The 25,969-nt window shown below is 35.7% G+C and overlaps 2 protein-coding genes across 6 annotated transcripts in view; one reads left to right on the top strand and one right to left on the bottom strand.

Moving 5' to 3' along the window:
• Positions 1 to 281: 281 nt before the first annotated feature.
• On the top strand, positions 282 to 17,514 carry LOC115227801 (ADP-ribosylation factor-like protein 3). Of its 3 annotated transcripts, XM_036514521.1 has the most exons (7): positions 441 to 1,324; positions 3,312 to 3,455; positions 7,360 to 7,476; positions 11,205 to 11,255; positions 13,162 to 13,347; positions 15,504 to 15,585; positions 17,375 to 17,514. In XM_036514521.1, the coding sequence occupies exons 1-6, from the start codon at positions 1,301 to 1,303 to the stop codon at positions 15,546 to 15,548; spliced, it is 567 nt and encodes a 188-aa protein (XP_036370414.1). In that variant the 5' UTR covers positions 441 to 1,300; the 3' UTR covers positions 15,549 to 15,585; positions 17,375 to 17,514. The 3 variants fall into 3 exon arrangements, with proteins under 3 accessions (XP_029654394.1, XP_036370414.1, XP_036370409.1); XM_029798534.2 differs by lacking the exons at positions 441 to 1,324; positions 17,375 to 17,514 and adding an exon at positions 282 to 387 and having other exon boundaries at positions 15,504 to 17,289; XM_036514516.1 differs by lacking the exon at positions 17,375 to 17,514 and having other exon boundaries at positions 686 to 1,324; positions 15,504 to 17,289.
• LOC115227789 (isocitrate dehydrogenase [NAD] subunit beta, mitochondrial) overlaps positions 16,045 to 25,969 on the bottom strand; it is a 24,543-nt gene continuing 14,618 nt past the window's right edge. For 2 of the 3 annotated variants that reach the window (XM_029798524.2, XM_036514471.1), the window contains exons 7-10: positions 23,112 to 23,214; positions 21,846 to 21,992; positions 19,300 to 19,455; positions 16,045 to 18,416 (exon numbers count right to left, since the gene is read on the bottom strand). In XM_029798524.2, coding sequence (XP_029654384.1) covers positions 18,339 to 18,416; positions 19,300 to 19,455; positions 21,846 to 21,992; positions 23,112 to 23,214 — 484 coding nt within the window. In that variant the 3' untranslated portion in view covers positions 16,045 to 18,338. The remainder of the gene's footprint in view (positions 18,417 to 19,299; positions 19,456 to 21,845; positions 21,993 to 23,111; positions 23,215 to 25,969) is intronic. The other variant, XM_036514466.1, reaches the window with a different exon arrangement.

Genomic DNA, 25,969 nt, shown 5'->3' with positions numbered 1-25,969 from the left:
AGCCCCTGTCGAGAGCCTATTCCGAATACTTACAATAGAACGAATTGCGCAAAAGAGACCCATGGACCAGATTGTGGAATTAAAAGGGTTAATGTGATGTGCCCATAGCTTAGAGAAGATCTATATACTTTCTATTTTTGCCTCAATGATTAAAATATCAGTCATTGAGCTGATGTTGTCTAAACCTCACTGCATAAATATTTCTAATTAGATATTTAATTTTCGCTATATTAAATGTGTTAACTCTAAAATGTTAGTATATTAATATCTTTTCCGTTCAGATCGAAATAAATTCGTTTGAGATACTTTCGTACAGTGGAGGAAGCGTCTGTCATAGAATGATTTCTGTGACGTCACATAGTAACCATCGCTGGCGAATACACAATGGTGAGTGACGCGTCTTTTGTGTATATTTATCTATGATTTAGCACTTCTTCTAACTTGACTCTTCTTAGCTTTTATTATTTCTGATATATTTCATATATCAACGAATGTTACTGTTGCTTTCTACAGAGAACTGTTTTTACTAAAGCAATTTAAAAACATCACTATAAGAATGCCGTTGCCATCTCACTGATGATGGCGACCGTTTGAATGAAATGAATATCTTAATTCATATATCGCGTCTTTTCTGAAATAATTCCAGTATTTCAGTAGATTATAATTATAGTATAATTATAATATAATATAACAAAGTATGGTAATTGTTCAGTTTACGTTCGTAAAATCTAAACGTATTGTTGACAATATTGATAACTTTGATTTTAGTTTTAGTTGTTTTTTCTCAGTTCCAGTTTATTTTATATCTTTTTTGAGGCGTAGTTTTAGCTGCAAGTCTGTTTTATGAAGGGAAAGAAGAAAGCAGTAAGAAATGATAGCTAGATAACCAGTCAGAAATATAGATTTATGTGTGAGAGATACAGATAGATAGTTTTAAAAGTCGAGTAAATAGTCATTTTCTTCAAGCGAAGCTAGAAATCAGTTGTATATAACAGAATAAGATGATGAAGGGTGACAAGGATGAGTAAAGTATTAGATAATATATATACTTCAGTGTATTTAGTTATGTTCCTTCACCTTTCTGTACGAACGTAAACTAAACAATTACCCAAAGTATAAACAATAATACTTTGTAGATTTTATCCTGCTCTATCGCAGTTTTGTAATGAAATTTTTCCTGAACTAGGAGCAAGGCCAGATTTTATCGGTGATGAATCAGATTTATTGACTAAACTGTTGATAATTATTTATTGCATATAATAGAAGGAAAAGTGAAATTAATCGCAGCCAAAATTGAACTATGAGCACGGAAGCACGTAATCAGGTATAATCAAAGCATATTATGTGAGGTTTTACTCTCTCGACCATCAATATTCCCCTTTCGAGGGTCTAGCTGGCGGACAACGTGTTACCTGTGGAAATATTTAGAATATTTTCACATACACACACACCATAACCATCACCTTCATTAACATCATCCATCGAAATAGTAACATGCATTTTACACTCTACAGCAGATTAAATTTGTTGGATACACAAAATATAACTTTGACAACCAATCGAGGAAATTCTCTACGTGGTCTCTCCGTGTGCTAAAAATAGCAGCCAAACCATACCCCATATACTTGAAAATAGTCGGACACATTCGATAATGCAGTACTAGATACACATGTTTAAATACAAAAGACGGACAGAAAAGTTACGGCTGGAATGTTTTTAGTTATTGGTTTATTTAATCAGGGGTTGTTGATCTGATGTTTAAACGTCCACAATATAGCCTTGAAATTGTGCGTGAGTATGCACCCAATCACATATACAAGTTGGCTTATGTATGTGTGTGTGTGTGTGGTGTGTGTGTGTGTGTGTGCGTGTATGTATGTATGTATGTATGCATGCATGCATGAAAAAAAAGTATGTGTTGTTATATTATTCTTGAATGCTTTCTGTATAATTTCATGATTAGCCCCCATCTCAAACCTGGATAAACTATACCTGTTTGAGAATGTCAGCATGTCTATTGTGTTGTGAAGATTGGGTTAGTGGAATAATGTTCAATGGTAATTTTACATGAAGTATTAATTTTAACATGGTAAGGTGTGATTTGAGGAAGGTTTGGCTGCTGTTCCTTGTAAGTTGAGCTACTACAAAGAAGCCCATTTGTTGGCTTGTATTTTTGTTTTATTGTATTGATATACTTTTTGATTGAAACTAATGAGAATGAAGCATAACTCATTTAAACTGTGTGAATTTGATGTATTATTTGTATTCTGATATAATTAAACATCGAAACACCTTCCAAAACAGCAAAGAATTTTGGTTAGTCCATTGGCAGAGTTCTCTATGAGATCTCTTCAAATACAGTCTGATTTAGCTTTCCAAACTTTGCCACAAACACCACCTAAAATCCAAACAAATTAAATTAACCAAATGGATGAAACATACGCAGACACTATGTTTGCATATAACAAATTGTGCAGCCTAGACTTAGACGAGGCTGAGGTATGGTGTACTCAATGAAATGGACTTGTGGATTTCTTCCTGATCAACTGTTGTCATGCTACAAGATCTATTAGAAGAAGACTGGCTGAGAATACTCAATCACAATAACTTGTGCTAATAATTATGGATAGAAAGTTCTGGAAATAACTGAAACTAATCACATTCAATTTTCCCAGTTTTGAGTTGTGGTTTGACTTGCTCTAGGGAGTAGCAAACTCGTCTTCAAATACACTTCCGACAATTTCAAAATAGTGATGTATTTTTAAGTCCTAAATCATAGGTTAATATGTCCTCAAAAATTTGGAAAACCACAGCCAATAATTTGATCAAGCATTGAAATAAATTCAATCAGAGCCAACTTGCTGAACATCTTATATCAACATATCCAGAGTGCAAGTGCAATGAGTTACTTATTGGATTACCTGCCACCATGCCATAGGTCTTTTGAAGCTGGCAGGTCTTATGTAATACAACTACTATAGGTTATAAAGTATAACCATTCCATTAGCTTATTTTACTAATTCAGTTCTCTTTTCATTATGTTAATCTACTGTGTTCAAATAACAATGAAAATTTACCATTACACACTACAGTCAAGAATCACCTGCCAATGACAACACATTTCTCTGATCTCTTCAATTATTTTCTTTCTTTTATTTTCCCAAAATATCATAGGGTCATTAAACAAATTATGTAAGGTAATTCAATACCTTTTCTCTTTGTTTTCATTCATTGACATCTCCTCATGTACTTGCAATGCAAATATTTATCTCATTTTAAATCAATTATTATTTTGATATTGTATTTGCCAGGGTTTATTAGCATTACTTCGTAAACTGAAATCTCAGCCTGACAAGGATGTACGATTATTGTTATTAGGACTTGACAATGCTGGTAAAACTACACTTTTGAAAAAACTTGCTTCAGAAGATATTAGCCACATAACACCAACTCAGGTAATTGTTTAAATATTCTGTTACTGTTACTTAACCTACTGTTTTTATAATCAGAAGTTTCACATTGATTGCATACTTGTTGTGACCATTCTGCCAGTTTAATTATTGCATATTTTTTAATGCTTCTGTTTTCTCTCTCATCAGTGCAGTAATTAGTAGCAAATATGAACTCTGTTAATGATTAAATTTGGTTAAATATAAGTTAAAATCTGGTGACAAGACCAGTTAATTGTATCAATCTATAGGTACAGGCATGATTGTGTAGTAAGAAGTTTGCTCCATAACCACATGGTTCTGCATGGCACCTTGGGCATGTATCTTCCACTATAGTTCCAGGCCAACTAAAACCTTGTGAACAGATTTGATAGAGGAAAGCTGACAGAATATGATGTTCTTGAGAAGACCCACCCACCTCAGCAAAAACTGAGTTTTGGAAGCACTGTGTATTATGTGTCCTCCACATACACATTACATTAATGCACCCCATCAATGAACCACACTAATCTCATCGTACAATTTGCTTGTCTCTCCCACCGCTACTCCTGCAGCCCAATGCTGCTTTGTCATTGTTCTCTTCTATCCTCCACCACTGCCAACTGTATCATTGCTGTCCTACCCTATAAACCTGTGCTCACTACTCACTGCATTCCCCTTTTCCTCCCCTTCACTCACCCTCTTCTGTCCTATTGTACTACTCCACTTACATTCTTCTCCTTGCACCTTGAGAGTATATCCTGGCACATCTTCACCGCCATTCTCTCTCTCTCTCTATGTGTCTCCTCTAGAGCAAGACATCTATTTCTGTCTCTCTGTCATAGTTTCTCTCATCACCTATATATATAGAGAGAGACAGAGATACACACACATATATACACTATTTTAATGTCCATTTTGCCATGCTTGGGTGGGGAGGTAGGGCTTCTGCCACAGCCTATTTCCACTCAGTGCAGTCTTTTGTCATCCCCTCATAAGATGTAACAACTTTATCACTTTTTCAGAAATCTTCCTAGATCTTCCCCTTCCACAGGTTCCATTTACTTTGAGTGTGCACCACCTCTTTGTACAATTGTCTGTGTCCATTTGTATCACATGTTCATACCAATGCAATTTTCTCTCTTGCACACTACATCTGATTCCTCTTATGTTTACTTTTCTCTCAGTTCATTTGTACAGTCTCATTTATATACATTAGTATTACACATCTGCTTCATTTTTCTTTTCTAGTCTTCACAAATCCTCTCTGTTCAAGACAATGTCTCACTGCTCTACAATACCACGTTTCATACATTATCATTATAAATCTATCCCTCATTATCAGTGAAAAACCCTTTGTTGCCTGCATAAATATTAATGCCTTGAAGTTTCCAATCAGTTCTTATTCTGGCCACAATCTTCTCTGAACACTTGCCCCCACTGCAAGTGGGGGCAAGTGTTCAGAGAACTAAATAACTTAAGATATCCACTTCTTCTAGAGACTTGTCTAGGCACAGGTGAGAGAGTCTGCTTTGGATGTGCTTTTAGCAATTTCTACAGTACAACCACTGTAAGCAAAAGCTGTTGTGTTTGTCAGCCTGCTTGTGAACCCACTACACATCTCATGCATTTATAGTTTATTCTTGAAACACTACTTAGAATCCTACATCCAGTTTTCCTTGCTTGCATGAAGTGGACAGAGATAGAATTTCTATGGCTTGATGCCCTTCTTGTTCTCAATCTTCACTTGTTTCCAAGCAAGGTAAATATGTTTGAATGACATTGACACTCTCAACTATCATATGGAATCCTCTCGTTCAGTTATGTTTGATCCCATTTCCAGACAGCTTCTTGTTTCGGGTGCCACTAGAAAGGAATGAAATATTACTGTAAGATGCAAAATTATGTTTGACCCTCTGGCTGATAACTGATGAGGAGTTGGTGACATTCTGTGTCTGTTTTCCATTTGTTTGTGCAATTATTGTGTTTTTTAATTTATATATATATATATATATATCATCATCATCATTTGACGTTCGTTTTCCATGCCTGCATGGGTTGGACGGTTCGACCGGGGTCTGGGAAGCCAGGAGGCTGCACCAGGCTCCAGTCTGATCTGGCAGTGTTTCTACAGCTGGATGTCCTTCCTAACACCAACCACTCGTGAGTGTAGAGGGTGCCTTTTATGTGCCACTGGCACAGAGGCCAGGGGAAGCTGGCAAACAGCTACAATTGGTTGGTGCTTTTACGTGTCACCGACATAGACACCAGTCAGGCGGCGCTGGCATCTGCCATGTTCGGACAGTACTTTTTACGTGTCATCGGCACAGGTATCTTAACTACAATTTCCATTTGATTTTTATTTTGATGTTGGTGTTGACATACTTGACTCACTCCTCAAGAACAGCGGGTCACTCTACAATCCAAGGTTAGCACAGCAGGCCGTCCTGCGAGCCATGAACTCATTTCATTTGTTGGGTCTTCGCAGTCACAGCATATCTCAGAGGTCTCGGTCTTCGTCATTTCCTCTGTGAGGCCCCACCGGCATGGGTATCACAACTACAATATCCATTCGATTTTTATTTTGATGTTGATGTACTTTACACAATAGGTCTCTTCAAGCACAGCAGGCCGTCATGCAAGCCATGAACTCACTTCATTTGTTGGGTCTTCGAAGTCACAGCATATCTCCAGAGGTCTCGGTCTTTCGTCATAGCCTCTGTGAGGTTCAACATACGAAGGTCATGTATATATATATGTTAGTAGCAGAGGTGGATGTTCCAAGAGTGCAGCTGTGTGAAGAAGAATAGGATGGGAAAAATTCAGAGAGCTCTTACCTCTGCTGGTAACAAAGGGCCTCTCTTTCAGAGTGCAAGGCAAATTGTATGATATTTGTGTGCGAACAGCTATGCTACACAGCAGTGAAACGTGGGCTGTGACAGCCGAGGACATGCATAGGCTTGAAAGAAATGAAGCCAGTATGCTTCACTGGATGTACAATGTCAGTGTGCATGTTCAACATAGTGTAGGCATTTTGAGAGAAAAGTTGGGCATAAGAGGCATCAGATGTGGTGTGCAAGAGGGACAACTGTGCTGGTGTGGTCATGTGATGCATATGGACATGGACAGCTGTGTAAAGAAGTGCTAATCTCTAACTGTGGAGGGAACATGTGGTAGAGGTAGACCCTGGAAGATCTGGGACAAAGTGGTGAAGCATGATCTTCGAAATTTGAGCCTCACAGAGGCAGTGACTAATGACTGAGACCTTTGGCAATATGCTGTACTCAAGAAGACCCGTCAAGCCAAGTGAAATCATAGTCATGGCTGATGCTGGTGTCATATAGCTGGAGCATAAAAAGCACCTTTCAAGCATTGGGCCTCATGGAGGCAAAGTGGCTGATACTGGTGACATGTGAAAAGCTCATTTTGAGTGTTGGGCCTCACGGAGGCAATGACTGAGACCTTTGGCATTATATCATGCTTACAAAGAAGACCCATCAAGTCAAGTAAAATCACAATTGTGGAAGATAGCAGTATCATGCAAATGGCACCCATGCCAGTGACATGTAAAAAGCACCCATTACACTCTTGGAGTGGTTGGTGTTAGGAAGGGCATCTAGCTGTAGAAACCTTGCCAAATCAGACTGGAGTCTGGTGCAGCTTTTCAGCTTGCTACTCCTGTTCAAATCATCCAACCCATGCCAACATGGACAACGGACAGTAAATGATGATGATGATGATATATGTAAAACGAGATATATGGCTATCTTATGGCCGTATATTTTCTGTTGAAATATGTTTGCATAGTAGTGAGTGAAAAGTAAATGTTCTGCTATGTCTCTCTCATTTGAAATTTGCCATAATTAATGTTGATGGTGTTTTTCATTCTTATGGTTTCTAATAAATCTTTGTTTTACTTATTTTCCTGAAGGGCTTTAATATAAAAACCGTGCAATCTGAAGGTTTCCGCTTGAATGTCTGGGACATTGGTGGGCAGCGAAAGATTCGTCCATACTGGAAGAACTATTTTGAAAATACAGATGTCTTGGTATTTTTCTTATTTTTGTCTTATCTTTTTAATATTTGTAAAATATTCATGGATGTGTAATGTCAGTGTGCATATATGACAGAGTGTAAGTGATTTGAGAGGAAAACTGGGTATACAAGGCATCAGATGTAGTGTGCAAGAGAGAAGACTGTGCTAATACATGTAATGTAATGTATTTGAATGAAGACAGTTGCATCAAGCGGTGCCTATCTCTAATTGTAGAGAGAACATGTGGAAGGTGTGGACCCAGGAAGATATGGGATGAAGTGGTGAGAAAGGATCTACAGATATTTGGACTCACAGAGGGGATGACAGAAGACCTAGACTCCTGGCAGTTCACTGTGCTTGAGAAAATACACCAAACCAAGTAAAAGCATGGTTGTTCTTGCATACAGGCTTGTCTCCTGCATCCCTCTCCAGCTGAATATTCCTAAGCTTGTGGGCTTGTGTGTGCTGGTGCTATGTCAAAAGCACCCATACTGGTACCATGTAAACACATCTGTGCCAGTGCTATGTAAAAATCAGTCAGTACAGTGGTTGGCATTAGGATGGGTATCTAACTGTAGAGACCATGACAAAACAGACATAGATCCTGGGCAGCTGGTCAGCTCCTGTGAAACCATCCAACACATGCCAACATGGAAAATGGACGTTAAATGATGATGGTGATCATTCAAATATTTAAAGAATATTTTTACCTTTTATCTTTTACTTGTTTCAGTCATTGGACTGGGGTAATTTGGCAGTAGGGATGGGACGCACACACAACACAAACATATAGACTCAGGCATGCACAGAAGGCTTCCATGGAATTTGTTAACCAAATTCACTCAGACGGTTGTATTCAACCTGAGGCTATTGTAGAAGATGCTTGCCCAAGATGCCACACATTGGGACTGAACCTGAAACCACATGACTGCAAAGCAAGCTTCTTAATCACACAGCCATAGTTGCACCTATTTGAATATTTAAAATGTTATCCTTTTCAAAGTTGATTAAAATCAGTGTTTTTATGTCTGCTTTTCCATACTGGGATGAATTGGATCTTTTCTGAGGTCAACACCTGTATGCCTTTTTGATCACCAACCTTTCTAGTCAACTCTTATGACTTTTATTAAACATCAACCTTAATCTGAGTCTATCTCTGTGTTAATTTTGCCCCCCATTTGTGTCCCATCTTTTATAGAGTTATCTTGGTTACATTCTATAAAGATGTGTGGAAAAGTGATTCTGTCTTAGAGTGAAGGTCAGATTTATGATATCTATGTACAAAGTATAATATTGCTTGGTAGTGAAACATGGGAATTTAATGTGAAAGCTGGAAAGAAATGAAGGAAGCATTGTCTGCTGGTTATGTAATGATAATGTTGACAGTTGATTGTACACAAATGAGCTGAAACAAAAATTGTGCATTAGGAGAGGCTGCACAGCTATGGATATATGATACACATGAATGGTGGTAGTTTGGTAAAGAAGTGCAAAGTAGAAGGATCCTGTGAAAGAGGAAGGATGAAGAAGGCATGGGAAGAAGTGGTGAAAACTAAATGTAGAATGTTGAAACTGAAGAAGGGATTACGAGTAGAAAGGCATTGTGTTAAAGATCCATCCAATTCATGGTGATAAAAATCAACCCAATGAGATTTGAACTCTGATTGTAAAAGTATATAAATACTACCAAGTATTTACTTTGGCTCTGTTGATTCAGCCATTTCTTGTGGAAGAAAATGGTTGTTGATTTATACCAGGTCAGTTCTTATCAAGCAAATGATCAAAATGTATTGCAGCCATGATTAGCCTATCTCTTTTCCCAGATATATTGTATCTAAGACAACACTATTGGTTTGAAGATGGTAGAGATATGGGGCATTTAGCTATTGTTTCTAGTTGATTGAAATCCATGTAGGGGCACCTTCATTGGCACATAGAAATTGTGTTGTGTAGGTATGATGCTTGTAATATTTAAGAGAAGAGTACATGGAGATGTATTGTTGTTGATGTCTCTGCTGAAGGCTTTTAATAATATGAAGTGTTATCAATTCATAACAACCTTTGAAAATTTGGTGTTGTAAGGAGTTTCTGTCTCACCATGGGACCATCAAATAATTAGTAAAAGTAATGATTTTTTAACATAGCACAAACCCATAAATTTTAAGGAAGTGATTAAATCTGTCACTAATGCCTAACAAGTATTTATTTTATTGGGTCTAGAAGAAGGGAAAGGAAAGTTGCCTAGAACAGGTTTTGAATGCCTAGCATAAAAAGGCATAACTAAATATCACAAGATTTTAACTATTTTGTCTGGCTTCTTTCTAATTATACCACATACTGCTTTTGTAAACAATTTTCTTATAAGCCTATCCCACAGTCTCTTTTGCAGCTTACACCCACCTTTCCTGAACTTTCTTTCACCACACCATTATCTTCTGTCCACCTTCTTGGACATGATACTCCTAAATTTACATGATTCAATGCAAACTCTTTAGTGCTGGTATCACAGTAAACCGCTCCTGATACACTTTGTAAGGCAGTTGACAAATGAGCAAAGATAAATGTAGAGTCAAGAGGACTGTGTGGTCTCAGTCAGAGCATGACAACCTCTCTAGTACTGGTGTTAAAATAAAATGCACTGAAAACACTCATAAGTGACTAGACCAAGATGACACTTCCAACCAAGGCATGGGAAGTGGCTGTAAAACAATGAAGGTGGTAACAAAATTTGGTAAACAAACTTTGGAAGCATCGAATGTGTTTTGTATTTTACAGATGAGAAAGTAAATTTTGAACGTAGTATAGCTCTGAAAACAGCAGAAAGATTGGGTATTTTACCCTTATAGCTACTATTCTTTAGCATTTAATTTGACAGTGATTGTTGTCAGTGGGCCGTTTAGCTTAATGACAGATTACTCAGCTGGTATCCGAGGGGTATGGGTTCAAGTCCCATAGCTGTATGCTGACAATTTTTTCTGTCTTATAAGAGTAAAATACCCAATCTTTCTGCTGTTTTCACAGCCATACTGCATTCAAAATTTACTTTCTTGTTTGTAAAATGAAGGTGGTGGTGGTGGGTTAGGTAGTGGCAGCAGTAATAATGATAACAACAATAATAATTTAGACAAGAAGAAGGAACTATGTCCATGGCTTTTGCAGGTTACCTGAAACTTAAGAGATTGCTAGGGTTGATGTCACTTTGAACATCTGAAAGTTGATGTCTGTGGGGAGAAATATGGATAAGAAAGGAATTCCCAAAGATGTTGTGGAAATGAAGAAATGAGCATAGTAAATAGCGAGGGGTATGGTTTAAGTGAAATACTATTGGTGATGAAAGGAGAAGAAATAGGTGGGTCAGATTGGAGTTAGCTAGTTCTAAGGAGCAGAAGCAGTTGTAGTCATATAAAAGACAGAGTCAGAGACAGCACACTCATTCAATATGTACCAAGTGGCTTCACTCTGCATACTTTAGCACTGTTACTATAGTAAGTCCTGATACATTTTGATCAGACCTTGGTGAAGAGCAATTCATTTTGACCGTTCCACTTTTGAGGAGAAGAGAAAAAGTGAGCTTTTGAGGTGAAGAAGCAAAAAGTGAGCTTTTTTTGTCTATCATTTAGAAAAGTTTAATCATGAATTGCAATCAGATTAAAGATTTGATTTGCCAAGAAAAAATTTAAAATTCATTCACTCAGCACTAAACAAATAATTAAATATTTCACACGTTTCTTCTCTTTCAGATATATGTTATTGATAGTTCAGACAAAAAACGTTTTGAAGAAACTGGTGAGGTAAGTTAAAATATCGACAATACATTCACATCAATATTTTAACATCTTTCTATCATTTGATTAGCATTCCATCATTGGCATTTCATCTTTTTATTAGGCATAGTGTATTCTTTATCTAGTCTAGAGTGTAAGTGTAAGAAATTTTTCTTCCATTTTTAACTAGTCAAGTAATTTCACAGATGTAATGGCACAAATTACTGCACATAGTTGCAATAATTTGTGTTGTTTAGTCCCAAGTCAGCTGTGACCTAGCAAACTTATAACCAAAGCCATTCCAATTGTGACTGTCTCTGGTGCATTTTCTAAATCTGAAGAAGAATCTGGTACTTATTTTATTAGTATCAGAAGAATCTTGTACTTATTCTATTTGCCAGACTACTCAGTTATGAGGATGTAAACAAACCAACAATGGTTGTCAAGCATGATGGTGAGAACAAACACAATTACAAAGACACACACACAATGGGTTTCCACACAGGTTCCATCTATCAAATTCACTCAGAAAGCATTGGTCAGCCTGGGACTTCAGTAGAAGACACTTGCCCAAGGTGCCATACAGTGGGACTGAACTCAAAACCTAATGGTTGCAAAATTAATCATACAGGCATCTCTGTGCTTTCACCACATTGAAAATGCTTTGGTTTATTTTTCATGGAAAAACCCTCAACCATTGCTGAATTATTAGGCATGACTAATGTGGTATGTTTGTAATTTTAAAAGCACACTAATCTTTTAATGTTTATGTATATGTCTGTGTGAGTGTATGTATACGAGGTTTGATCAAAAAGTATGAGGATTAGCACTAGAAAAAGAGAACTACAGCACATATCAATTCAGCATTTAATCTCCTAAGTAATCCCCTTCTGAAGCCACACACTTTATCCAGAGTTGTATCCATTGATGAAAGCATTCTTGGAACTCCTTTTTGGGAACAGTGAGCAGGTGTATGGTTGCATTCTCTTTGATTTCCTTGAAGTCTTGAAATTTTGCTGTGAGTCTTCCACTGTGAAGACTGATCTTTGGTTTCAAGGTTATAGCCATAGACTTATGATTATGACTGTTTGCAAACACTTATCTTTCATAACACTATCAAGGAGATTCTGCACAGCTGAAACCTGATCTTTTTGAGACAACCACACTCTACACACATTACTTCCAAGCACTGCTATAAAGAGTAGAAGTGAGTGAGAGCATAATAACTTAGTGTGCATGCACAACAGAGTTAAAGTTTAATCTGTGCCAAGTGGCTTCACTCCGCATACTTTAGCTCTGTTACTATAGTAATAGTCCTGATACTTTTTGATCAAACCTTGGCGAAGAGCAATTCATTTCGACTGTTCCACTTTCGAGGAGAAGAGAAAGACTGAAGAAGAAGCAAAAAGAATGTAACTCAAGGCCCAGCAACTTCAGCCTAGACCACCACCCGCCCTGCCATGTGATAAATGCCTGGGGCTGTTCCATTCCCAACTTGGCCTTCTGAGCCATATCAGGTTTAAGCATCATGGGGGCACCAGATGAACCAAACTCAGACAGGAGTGGTGCTGCTGCCACCAATCATGTTAAACCATTAATCCGTATACATTTTTTTCATTCTCTCTCCTTTTTTTTCCCTCTTAACCCCTTCTGTTGAAGGGCATAGGCTCACGATATCAAAGACGTTTCCATTCTTCCCAAGCATCAAACTAATACACCTGCTTGTTCCTCTTTTGTCTTTTGTTTTCTGTAAATTTGAACTATGTGTGTGTGTGTGTAAACTTTAAAGTTAATGAAGTCATTTACATAACTTGTTCCATTTTCATTCAGTTATTCACATTATGCTCTGTACCTGCCTAATGCTTTACTCTAAAGCAGATGAGTTCTAACAACAATACCTAAGTGAAATCATACAATATTATATTTCTTACAGGAGCTGTTTGAATTAATGGAGGAGGAGAAGTTGAATGGTGTGCCACTGTTAGTGTTTGCCAACAAACAGGATCTTCTGAATGCAGCAGAAGCCTCACAAATAGCTAATGGTCTCAATTTACATGCTCTTCGAGATCGCAAATGGCAAATCTGTCCTTGTTCTGCGATGACTGGAGAGGGAATTGATGTAAGTTCTAGTTACTTAGAAATACTGTGTTTGTTTAAGTTTTTTTGGGTTTGTCCCCAGTTAATTGAGAACCTGCAAAGATGTTCCATTCATAACCTTCTCATCCTAATTTCAGATGTAATACATTTAGGGCTACAATATCCAATGTGTCCTTCCAGTTTTTTTTTGTTTGTTTTAGACAGTTGTGTAAGCCATAAATGCTATACTCTATCTTGTATAAATTTTAAGTCCCTTGGCTTCTGGAGATAATGTCAGACAATTATCATGCTAACAACAGCTGTTGATCTAGAAACGCATCCACAACTGTCCTCTTATCCCCAAACAATAAAGCCTGTCTTCCTTTATGGCATGTCAGTTTTGAAGAATATTTGAATCTTGAGATTATCTCCCCTTCTCAAGTGGCCGGGGGCTGGATACATGCTCTAGAGGTGGAGATGATTTTAATAAATCAAGAATTTATGTTGTATGGCCACTCATTTTTGTTTAAATTATTGAGTTGGTGCATAATTATTGCAGCTTTTTTATCAACAATAACAACATGTAACAAAAACATCTTTAAATGATTAAAAAGCACCCACTACACTCACGGAGTGGTTGGCGTTAGGAAGGGCATCCAGCTGTAGAAACATTGCCGGATAAGACCGGAGCCTGGTGCAGCCTTCTGGCTTCCCAGATCCCCTGTCGAACCGTCCAACCCATGCTAGCATGGAGAACGGACGTTAAACGATGATGATGATGATATTCTCCTCTACTTCAATTACTGCTTCCCATTTGCTTGACAGACGGTCAGATCGTCATTTAAAGATGTTTTTGTTAAATAATGCTATTGTTTATGTTGGATAAAATTTGTTGAAAAAAAGCTGCAATAATTGTGCACCAACCCAATATGATCTAACAGTTTGAGTGATTATTTTGATGCTTCTTTCTTTCTTATTTCATTCTTTAACACTTTAATATCATTGGTTTCCTAACCATTATATTTCTTTCTCTGTTTTGTACTTATTTTTATGTAAATAACTTGGGTGAGATGATATATCTTCATTATTATTTTTAAAGTCTTTCCATGCTTGCATAATAAAGACCTGTATGGGTCAGACAAGACTAAGCTGGAGCAGAATTTTTCTATGGCTGGATCCCTTCCTAACACTAATGCCCCTTCAATCTGTCAAACAAGAAACGATTTGGATGTTGTTATGCAAAGATCTGGAAACAAATGACACCAGTTGAATGAGGCCTTTCTTTTACAAAGATTATGTGCCATGTCAAGAAACCTGAGTGTGGTTCCACAGTAAACTGCAAGCAAATGATATTGTTTGCCTGCAAGGTCATTATTTACAACTGGCAAAAATATGAATATGAAGGTCAACATTAATTCACTTACACCATATATATATGAAGTATTCAGTAGAAGGGAATATTCAACAAATTTTCAAAAATTGCTTTTCTCATTTTGAAGGTATATCTGAAACCTCATTTTTATCCATGTAAAAAAAAAATGATTAGAGCTTAATTCACACTCTTTCACATGAAAATTTAAGGTGGAAGGTTGGTAGTAAGCAAACAAGAGATGGGCTCAGAGGATTCCAAGTGTTGTAGAGACAAAAAGTTGTCTGATAATTAAATTTGTTTGGTATAGATATGTGATGGACTTTTATCCTGTTTTCTTTTCCTCTTATTATTTTTGTGTGTGTGTGTGTTATGAAATTAATATCTCCAATATAACCAAAACATTTCAGTCATTTATAAGCTAGCTATGAATCAAAAAGATATAATAAAAAAATTACAATTGTCTTCTTTTTTCAATATATCAACACTTATTAGATAACAATAGTTCACTTACATACATATTCCAATTAGTAACTTAACAAAAAAACCTTGAAACAAATTTTAAACAGCTTTTATGACAGATTTGTAAAATGTTGACTATTCTCTTCCTCCACTGAACACATCATACCTGCAATGCACTTTCAGGTTTTGTCAACAAAATCCACTCACAAGACTTTTAACTGGCTTGGGGCTATAATAGAAGACACTCGCCCAAGGTGTCACGCAGTGGAACTGAACTTGGAAACATGTAGTTGGGAAGCGAACTTCTTAACCATTCATTTAGAAATTTAAGTTGACATATTCATGCTGTGATCTGTTTTCTTTTTCAGGTTGGTGTATCATGGATGTTGAAAAGTTTACCAAAAAAGAAATAAAACCAAAAAGTGTATTATATATGTATTCACTAATCGAGTAAGTACACCAAACATGAGAAATATCGATGCTGTCATTTTCTTTTTTGTACCATTGTAAAATGTCAATCATTTTACAGACCTCACAACCTATGGACTTGTAACCATATACACATCATTAGTGATAAAGTTTGTACAATATTGCCCTTTTTGCTCCACAGATAATTGCCAACTATTCTAGTTATCTTGATCTGTGGATTAGTTTGATTTGAATGAATAAAGTGCATTATCTTAAAATACCAAATCTGAAATCAGATTGCATGTACTTCAGTATTACAATTGACATCTTGTGGTACTAAATGTGTTGAACTAACAGTAGACCACTAATATTATTTTGTCATACAAAATACCATGCTCAGCTAAAAATAATTTGTCTTGGTTTTATTGAAATGTATAAGTTTCTGTTAATCTCAGAATGTCTCAGAATGCCTGTCTTCAAATAAAAATATCTTTGTTTTTATATTGCAAAATTATAATTCATTTATTTTAAATATTTGAATTATAATTTAAAAAGAAAAAGAAGATACATGTAAAGCTGAGATTTGTTAATGCATTTATTTACAAACATTTCATATTGTATTAAATAAGAATTCAAATCTTATACATTGATTTCTAAATCTTTTCATCATTTCACACATAAAAAATCTAGTTTCTATGAGAAAAAACATTGTTTAGTATGAAATAATCCACTTGTTTTATTGTAAATAAATATTAAATAAAAAATCTTTTCACAAAAAACAGCAAGTCAAGACATTTATTTTTCATCTTTGTAAAAGTTTAAATGTGAAATTATTTTAAGAATAAAGAAAATATTCAACAGTGAGATATTGATATGATTCTCTAAATGACTCATTCATGGTTAAAACTGTTGAAGGAAAGGTAATAATAGCTGACATTTATGTTGTTTACTATTCGTGTAGTTTCGTTAATCAGGAAAAAATCATGTGAAACTAACCACTAATAAAATTTGTGCACTTTACCATATTAAAGTCATTGTTAGATATTTTAAATTGTTTTTACATAACTTAGTGGCAAACCTCAAAGACCATATTTTTTTAACACATCTGTAAATGTTTTAATATGGACTGAACTTTACATTTGTAACGAAAAGCTCGTAATTCAATCTTAGTTCAAGCAATTGTAGTTGTACTACATCTGCATGACTCCTGTGGAAGAATTATAAAAAGAAAAAATATGAAGATAATTTCTTAAACCAAATATATCCTTTATCATAAATTTCATATAAACCTGATCAAGTCTCACATTTTCTTGTCTAGTTTTAAAAACTATATGGTTCCCCATTCTACATCAAGTCTGACAATGACTACAATAAAGGTAGAAATTGCCATCATGCAATTCCTGATAATTTTCTCAGTAATATGAGTTTTAAACCTAAATTTCTAAACAGCATGATTAAATGATATGTTGTATACCAAATGCATTCATCATTTGCTATAAGGCAACAACCAAAAAAGACAGTAATAGAAAATTGCCTGTTATGTTGCCAGATTGGTGTCCCAATAACTGTAGACATTCTATCATGTCAGCCTAAAAACATTCTACTCAATGAAATTCCTGAGTTGTTACTAAACAAACCAAACTTAATTTCCACTGAAAACTGGAGTATATTTACAATGGACTGACACCAAGACATGAAATTATTACTAAGTTCTTTCTAAACATTACAAGTTTTCAACAATGGAAAGAAAAAAAAATCTATGAATTCTAGTTTTAAATGTAAATATTCTGTTCGTTTATTAATTTTTCTCAAAGCATATTGTTTACTCTAGGTGTGTTAATCTAAGAGCAGTAAAGATGAATTTTAATGGAATCCCTTCCTGAAAATTGAACTTCATAATGAAACAGAAATAATAACAATTTTTACCTGACTATAAATGGAAATAATGGAGCAGTCTTTGCACACTGAGTATTTCTGACTGCTAGATCCTCTATTCCTGTGAAGAGAGCTATAGAATGAAATGTACACACAACTGGTCCTTTAAATAGGATGGTAACTCAGGCTCAAATCCAGGAGAATGAGCTACAATTACTACAGATTCTGATTAAATGTAACAACCTGTTACAGTTTCATGATTTGTATATAATAAACAGAACATACTGGTATAAAACTGGAAGAGAATATTCTCATTCATCTTGTTCTTTAATATTTGCATGTATAAATTAAGCCTAACATTGATTTCTAACATAGGTGCAAGGCCACACATTTTGCTGACATATATGATCAATTAAACTGACTCCAGTACTTGACTGGTGCTTTATTGTATCAGCCTCCAAATGATGAAAGGCATGTTGACTTCAACAGGATTTGAATTCTGAACACAAAGGGCTGTAACTAAATACCAACAAGCATTTTGCTCAGTCTCTAATAAATCTGTGAGCAAATCCACTGCTCTTATTAAGTATAATATTTGTTTTAAATTTTGACACAAGGCCAGTCATTTTGGGGGAGGGGTAAGTCAATTACATTGATCCCAGTGCTCAATTGGTACTTTATTTTATCAACCCCGAAAGGATGAAAGGCAAAGTCGACCTTGGCGGAATTTGAACTCAGAATGATGAATGAAATGCTGCTAAGCATTTTGCCTGGTGTGCTAATGATTCTGCCAGCTCACTGCATTCTTCTTAAGCATAATATTAACAATTTAATGGTTCACAAATTATTTTGTAACAAAATAGTACTTATAATGACAACAATAAAACAGAAGCAAAAATGTTAGATACAGTTATCTATTATCATAGATTTAAGTTGTCAATGACTGCCAATGTGAGATCAGTTGTTGAAGAGTAGCCACCCATGTCAGGAGTTCGAATCTGCAACAGAAAATATTGGACTAAGCAAGCATCCAAAAGAACAACAAAAAGTTCATATCATATCAGCAAAAACTTCTAACTTGACAAACATATTTTGGAAAGCACTGAAGCCTTTGCTGTATACTTAGCCGAGTCACTTCTATAGAAATGACTCCAACAGCGAAATCTTCAAATGTGCATTCTTACAGTCACAAGCAATGAGACTTTTTTTAATTCCATGTTACTGACAACAGCTGGACTGAAACATGATAAATGAGGTAATAGAGGGGACTATGTGGTTCCTTGGCTTGCCAGAAAAGCAGCCATAACTCCCTCAAATAACATACTACAATTTTCAATAAAGAAGAATTCACTGGATAATGTATTCTGACATACAAAAAGATGTCATTGTCTTGGCTAGAGTAACAATTGGCTGCTGGAGGTGTTTGTCTCCCCTTCGTAAATATATAAGGACACAAGAAAAAATGTGTCGAAGCCATCAGGAAGCGTCGATGCTTCCTAGGGCTAAACAGCAGTGGTGTAATCCCCTACTGTCACATTAAATTGACAGTATACAACCATTCCATAAATATAAAATTCTTCAGAAACAAGCAACAGACACATACACCCATATAAAGCCAACTAAAGCCTAATACATATAAATTTACAATGCTAATTACATACACAACACTTGAATATTATTTATTTCTTCAATTATACCCAACCAGTGACCTAGATATTGTTGGTGAGAAAACTAACTTTATCATTAGGTTGTAGAAAATAACAAAGATAGAAATTCCAGTATTTGTAAGGTAAGTGGATAAATGAACGAATGACACAACATCACTCCTTTAGCACCTAAGCTCTACTTTCCCTTCCACAAAGAAGTTATAAAGAAACTGACCTTGCCCTCTTCAATGACTTTATAGAGAGCTTTTGATATCATATCAGCATGGTAATCCAGGTGTATATGCTGAAGCATCTTACAAGCAGCTCGTAAGATGGCAGTTGGGTTGGCTATATTCTTACCAAATGCCTCAGCATATGGATGGCGAGCACCCTAGCAAATAAAAAAAAAAGTATTAATATTTACATAGTTATGGTAAACATATATTAAACAATAGGCACAAGGTTTCAGGTTCAGTCCCATTGCATGGCACCTTCCCAGGCCAACCAAAGCCTTATGAGTGGGTTTAGGTAGGCTGATAGAATTTCGTCATATACACATACACTTATATGCATATTTGTATATATGCATGTGAAAGTGTACGTTTGTGTCTCCTTGTATTGATAATAATAATAATAATAATAATAATGAAATTATTGTATAGTGCTCAGGTGCACCACAACTTGTCAGAAAGTGCGTATAAGGTGTATGCAGTAATGTACAAATGTCTGGAAAGCGAACAATGTATGAGTCAGATACAAGCTTGTGTGTGTATGGAGGGGAGAAAATCAGATGTAGTGTTGGCGAATCTCAGAAAGCATGGAAGTTTTGAAGGATGCAGTGCTCCGACAACTAACAACTGATGCCGGCAGTTCCATGCTTCAGCAACTCTCAGCATTAAAAAATGTTTCCTAAAGTCATGGGAGCTGTGCTGTTTTCTGACTTTGTAAATATGTCCACGGGTGGAGTTCGAAAAGGTGCTCAGAGTTATTGTTTGTAAGATGGTTGATAATTTTATGGGTGTCTGCCAAATCAGCTGCCAGACGTTGGAGTTTCGTAAATGAATATCATTCACTTCCAATCGTCCATGTAAAACGTGTCTGGCCATGGGGAAATATCACCTTATTTAGAAACAGGTGAGGGTTGGTGACAGGGAGGGCATCCAGACATAGAAAATCTGGCTCAATAAATTCCATCCAGCCCACGCAAGCACAGAAATGTGGATGATGGTGTGTGATCAGAATATTTACCTTGTTTTGTGTTAAAGTTTCTTTTTATGGTTGTATTTACACAACATTTAAATTGTATCCAGGCGCCATGTTTTTTTTATAGTTAAATTCAAAATAAAAGTTATTGAATGGGAAGAGTGAAGGAAAATAAGACAATATGAGAGGACAATGAGATCTGATAAATGCAATGGTTGACAAAGATGGCTGCAGTTCCAATGTTGCAGGCAAACATTTTCCATCATGAGGGAAATATTAACTTACTTGGAAGTAGGTGAAGGTTGGTAGCAGGAAAGGCATCTGGCCATAGAACATTTACTTTCATAAATTCTTTCCAACCCATGAAAGCATGGAAAAGTGGATGTTGAAACTGATGATGAGGATTACTGATTGTACAGTTATTCTTGTTAATAAAGCTTGATAACTATCCCTGTCTGACAGCAAAATAGATCTCAAATTAAGTGGCCTTATAAATTATTTAAGACTAATTAAATTAGAGTCAAACAAAGCTGATGAGATTGTGCACATGTTACATGTACAGCCTCCTTTACTTTGTAAAATATCTTCCAATGTGATTTTAGATATACAAAGAAAACTTTAAACTCTAACAGTAGTCCCATGATTTAACCCACATCTACCGTTCCAGTTGCGGTTGGTTATCATGTGTCAAGTATTCAGCTGGTTTCTTTAGAGTAAATAGTAGTTTCCTTTTTAGTTCTTTTACTTAACAGCAGATTCATTAAAAGAAGTGATTCTGTTAAAGTAAAAGATTCCTTCTTTTAAGTGTTGATGCTTCAGACACAGTAAAAATGTCTGTTGCTGAGATTTGTAATAGATTTCATGCTGCAACTGCTTTTTTATATACATGTCAGGAGGGCTTATTATGCCTTAATTTTTTTCTACTTTTTTGTTTTCACTAGGAGTGACACAAGATACTTGTAGTCCTCAAGAGTTGTGACTTAAATCTTCAATCTAAAAAGATTTGCTAATCAATTTATTGGATGTAAAACAAAAGAACATTAAACAACTTTGAGCTGTTTGCTGATAGAATTTATTACTAAGACTATATAAAGTGGCTGTTTTATTTTTCAGCTTCGTCAGTGTCTGATGATTAGGTATGAAAAGTTTATACATGAAGGGATTATAGAATTCGCATTAATATTTCTTTAAACCTTCAGTAAATATATTTGTCTCAAACTTACTGTATTTGATGGCATATAAGGATTTTTTTCAAAAAATGTTTCAAGAAGAAAAAAAAAAAGATATTCCATGTCCTGTATGCAAAGTTAGGGCTCCCATAAGCTTTAATGCACTAAAACGTTTTTCTTACCAAATATATACAGCTGAGATTGGGTGCATCTGATATGCTTGTGCATGTTTTATGCCATCAAATACAGTAATCATATAATACTTACTCCCCCTATCTCTTACACATGCTGTAAACCATATCCTTTTGTTATCCACCTTTTTATGAACTTAACCAAATACTTGTCATCTTCGTAACTAAGATCAAAGAAAGGCAGTTATAAGAAAGTAATATAAGTAATAAACACTTACTGGCTCAAAGACAGCAACTTCATGGCTATAACTGCCACCAGGTACAACACCTGCACCTCCAATAAGACCAGCAGCTAAATTATCCACAATATTGCCATAGAGGTTGGGAAGTACCATAACATCAAATTGATGAGGGTTAGACACCAGCTGTATATATAGGTAAAGACAATATATGAAAAGTATAAAACAAATGAAGTAAAAACTGATTAATTCTCTTTCAAATGAAAGACAATGGTTGCTGCTTAACCTCAAATCATATTGTAATAAAAAAGAACCATGATTGAAGCTATTCCAGCTGTGAACTTTTTCAGGTACAGTACTGTATATAGGGTTGAATTAGCCACATTTTCTTCCTCTTTTAAGATGGTAGGGTGTGTTTAGAATGAGATTTAGCTGCTACTCCTAGAAAGTTGAGCAACCATATAGAGGCTCTCTTATCTTGAGATGTTAAAACTATTAAACGATGTTAACAAAGAGAATGTATATACACACCATACAGGTGCACATATATAGCATTTATTTATAAGGTATGAAAGTAACCAAGCATAAGTTATATAAGCAACGGGTTAAAAGTATCTTTCCACTTTTGAACACCTTGACTGAATTTAATTTAATCATAGCAATTAACATTTATTTCACTTTTGTATTTGGTTTCCAAGATTCTTGATGTGTACTTGTGTGTTGAAGCATATTTTGTTCTATCAAATGTTATTATACTAATAATTAACACACACACTGGTTCAATTTCACTTCTTTATTTCTTATTTATCATTGGGTTAACTATTTAACCCATTAACTTATTGATTGTTAAATTAATTGTTCGGTCAATCAATCAATCAGCTAAGTTTATCAAAGTCCTTTTGTTGCCATTCAGACCTTATCAATAACATGCCCTCAGACTTGGAGTGGAGAAAGCATGTCATTGATGAGATTGCAAATGACAAAGAAAGGACTTTGACAAACCTAACTGATTGATTGATTGACCAAATGATTAATTAATTGGTTTCACAAGGTCAGCAATTGCAGAGAAGGGAGTTAAGTTGATTACATCAACTCCAGTGCTTAACAGATACTTATTTTACCAACCCCGAAAGGATCAAAGGCAAAATTAATTAATTGATTAGTTAATTGGTTAAACAACTGACAAATAAAGGAATGAAACAGAATCAGAGCATATGTTTAGTGTTAGCATAATGCACTCTCTCCACCCCACCCCCTCCAAGACACAAAAAAATTAATATTTAAATTAAGTTAATGAAAAATTACCTGCATGCAACAGTTGTCAACAATCACTGTGTCTAATTCAATTCTGGGATACATTGCCGCTACCTCATGGCAACATTGCAGAAACAAACCATCACCAAGTTTCCTGAAAAATTCACAATTTATAGATGTATAGGTTTATTTTTAAGAAAAGAAACATTAATTCAAATAAGTATTAAGACAACTCATCAAATTAGCTTCCACTTTTGTAAAATTAAGAATCTTCCTCTCTGATTATCAGCAGTTTTTGTAATCTCCCTACCATTCATTGCTACACAGCCTCAAGGCTTCACCCAATACTTCCTCCCCTGATTTCCAGTCATTCTGGAATTCCATTCCTGTACATATTCCCTTTGCAAACAATGTTCTAGAGGTACTCAAGCTGAACATCAACTGCAACAATCTCACCAGTTCAAGAATGCCTGCAAAAATTGGGAATGCTCTCTATCCATACAAGAATGACTGAAAAAGTCATGAGCACTATCTCACCACCTCCTCTCTTGATTAAATTACAAAATAAAAGAAATTTTAGAAATAAATTTGTTGGCTGCATTTGCTCCACCAATTTGGTCTACAATACTTTATCATTATCTGTAAGATAATGAGCAAGAGTGGAAGAAATATTTTTGACATTAGTTCTTCTGAAAAACAATTACTTTAAAATCAATAGATCAATAATCTAAGGTAAGAGAAATTAATTATTTCAACAGTAAATGAAAAACAATTCAAACAACATTTGTAACATCAATTTTACTATGTTGACATGCAATGCTTTATATATATATATTTTTATTTTGGTAAAATCAAATATTTATTTAATATATTGTTGCATCTATCTTCTGTTATTGCATACTGGCAAAAGATATAAGTATCTGAGAAAATATGCTTCTGAATAAAAATATCTTGTATTATATAGTCCTTCAGTTGTGATATGAAATAAATAAATCAGTATACCTAATGTACTTGCTGGCATATATGATACAGTCATATTTTACAAATATATTTTGTGGAAAAAATAAATTCTGTAAGTTTCATCATACACTTATTGAATGATATTTTAAAGTATTTTTATAAGGGTCAAATGTATGACTCTGTGCAGGTCACATTACTGTGACAGTATACTGGAATATGCCTCAAACACACTTCCCCCATCAACTCCCATTTGAGGAGTTGGTCTCAGGCACCAAACCATGCAGAGCTCCCAAATTCCGTTTCCAAGACCAGCTAGAGGCAACTCTACTCCACTGCTCCACTGACCTAAATACCTGGGAGACAATTGCCAAGGACTGCCCAAAGTGGCAGCATGTCATTGTTGAAAGAATGAACCTGATGGAAAATAACAGACGTCAAGATGCAGAGATCAAACATTGAAGACACAAAGAATGATTTACACTTCCTTATACCCTGCCAACCTTATTTTGTGATAAATGCCCCCCTCTCTTCTATACTGCTCTTGGCCTGAACCTCAGGCACCAGCTCCCACCAAGATGAAGAGGCTCTGTCACCCACTATAGATTAACTGCTTGGACACAAGTTAATGCTGCTGCCAACTGGAATAAAGTATGAAACCATAAATTACGGGAGTACTGTATTATTAATTGATGTCTGTTTTCCATGCTGGCATGGGCTGGGTGGTTTGACAGGAGCTACCTGGGCTTTATGTCTGTTTTCACATGGTTTCTACAGCTGGGGTGCCCTTCCTAATACCAACCTTTTTACAGAGTGTACTGGATGCTTTTACACAGCACTGGCATGGGTGCTTTTTATGAGGTACCGGCACCCACAAGTCCGCAAGATTAGGATCCCTCAGCTGAAGAGGGATTCAGAGGAGACGCCTGTATACAGGGGCAACCATGGTTTTAATTAGCTTAATGTGTCTTTAATTACTCAACCACCACGTGTTGTATTTATCCGATCAGATTCTGATTCTGAAATCTTGTCCAGTAATCAAAAAAACAATCTATTCTTTCCAATACAAACAACATAATGCAACTTGACCTCATACTTTTCTTTTACATCTGCTTTTTCTTTCATAATTTTCTTGTCACCAATCTCTTACTTGTTTTTAAAGTCCTGAAGCAAGAGATTTTTTTTTTCCAACAGTCTTCAGAAAACACAGTTGTAATGTCAATGGAGAATCTAACCCTGTTTCACTCAGGCAGTGACAAACACAAACTAGGACACTAAATTACAATATTTTTAGCTTGCTTTATCCACCTATCCATCCATTTTTTCCACTCACTATTCACAGGAGGGATTTTGGAGTGGAATCCTCAAGTACCTCTTCCTATCAGAAGCAACCATCATTACACTTTCTGGCTGGATTTCTAAGTGCAACTAACTGTGACTATAGATATTATCCAAGCATCTCATTCTTGATCTACCCCTAGGTCTCTTGCTTGTTGGCTTGGCTTGTGGAATCATCTTGCAATTCTTTCTTGCAACATTCTAATTACACATTGCAAGTCCAATACAAATAGCTTGGTGCCTGGTATGAATAAGACCAACAAAACTGCAATATGAAGCAGGGTTTGAAAGAATAACCATACTACATCATGCATTGCATGTGTTGATAAGGGATGTCTTTGTTTCTTAGGTAGAGGGGTCTGTTCAAAAAATATATTGCAGACTCTGCCCAATGCTGGTACAACCAGCAATAAACCTGCAACTTGTTCTGGGAGGTGTGGGGTTGGAGCACAAAGGATGTGTGTCCCAGGATCTTGAAGTGCATCAAGGAAGGAACACTCACTAGCTTGCTTTAGATTAACTTTTATTAACTGGTTACCAATTAAAAATATATCAGTGGTAATTGTCACAAACAGAAACAAATTGTTATATCATCTGATTTTATGCTTGCAAAT

Source organism: Octopus sinensis, linkage group LG2, assembly GCF_006345805.1.
Source record: "Octopus sinensis linkage group LG2, ASM634580v1, whole genome shotgun sequence".
Classification (NCBI taxonomy): domain Eukaryota; kingdom Metazoa; phylum Mollusca; class Cephalopoda; order Octopoda; family Octopodidae; genus Octopus; species Octopus sinensis.
Note: the sequence above shows the minus strand (reverse complement) of the source record. Positions and strands in the feature narration are given on the sequence as shown.

What these genes read in the sequence shown, in the direction of transcription:
- LOC115227801 (XM_036514521.1), top strand. Translation starts at nt 1,301, where the DNA reads ATGAGCACGGAAGCACGTAATCAG. An exon ending in GCCACATAACACCAACTCAG is followed by an intron (nt 3,456 to 7,359) that starts GTAATTGTTTAA and finishes ATTTTCCTGAAG; the next exon opens with GGCTTTAATATAAAAACCGT. An exon ending in TGACTGGAGAGGGAATTGAT is followed by an intron (nt 13,348 to 15,503) that starts GTAAGTTCTAGT and finishes TTTCTTTTTCAG; the next exon opens with GTTGGTGTATCATGGATGTT.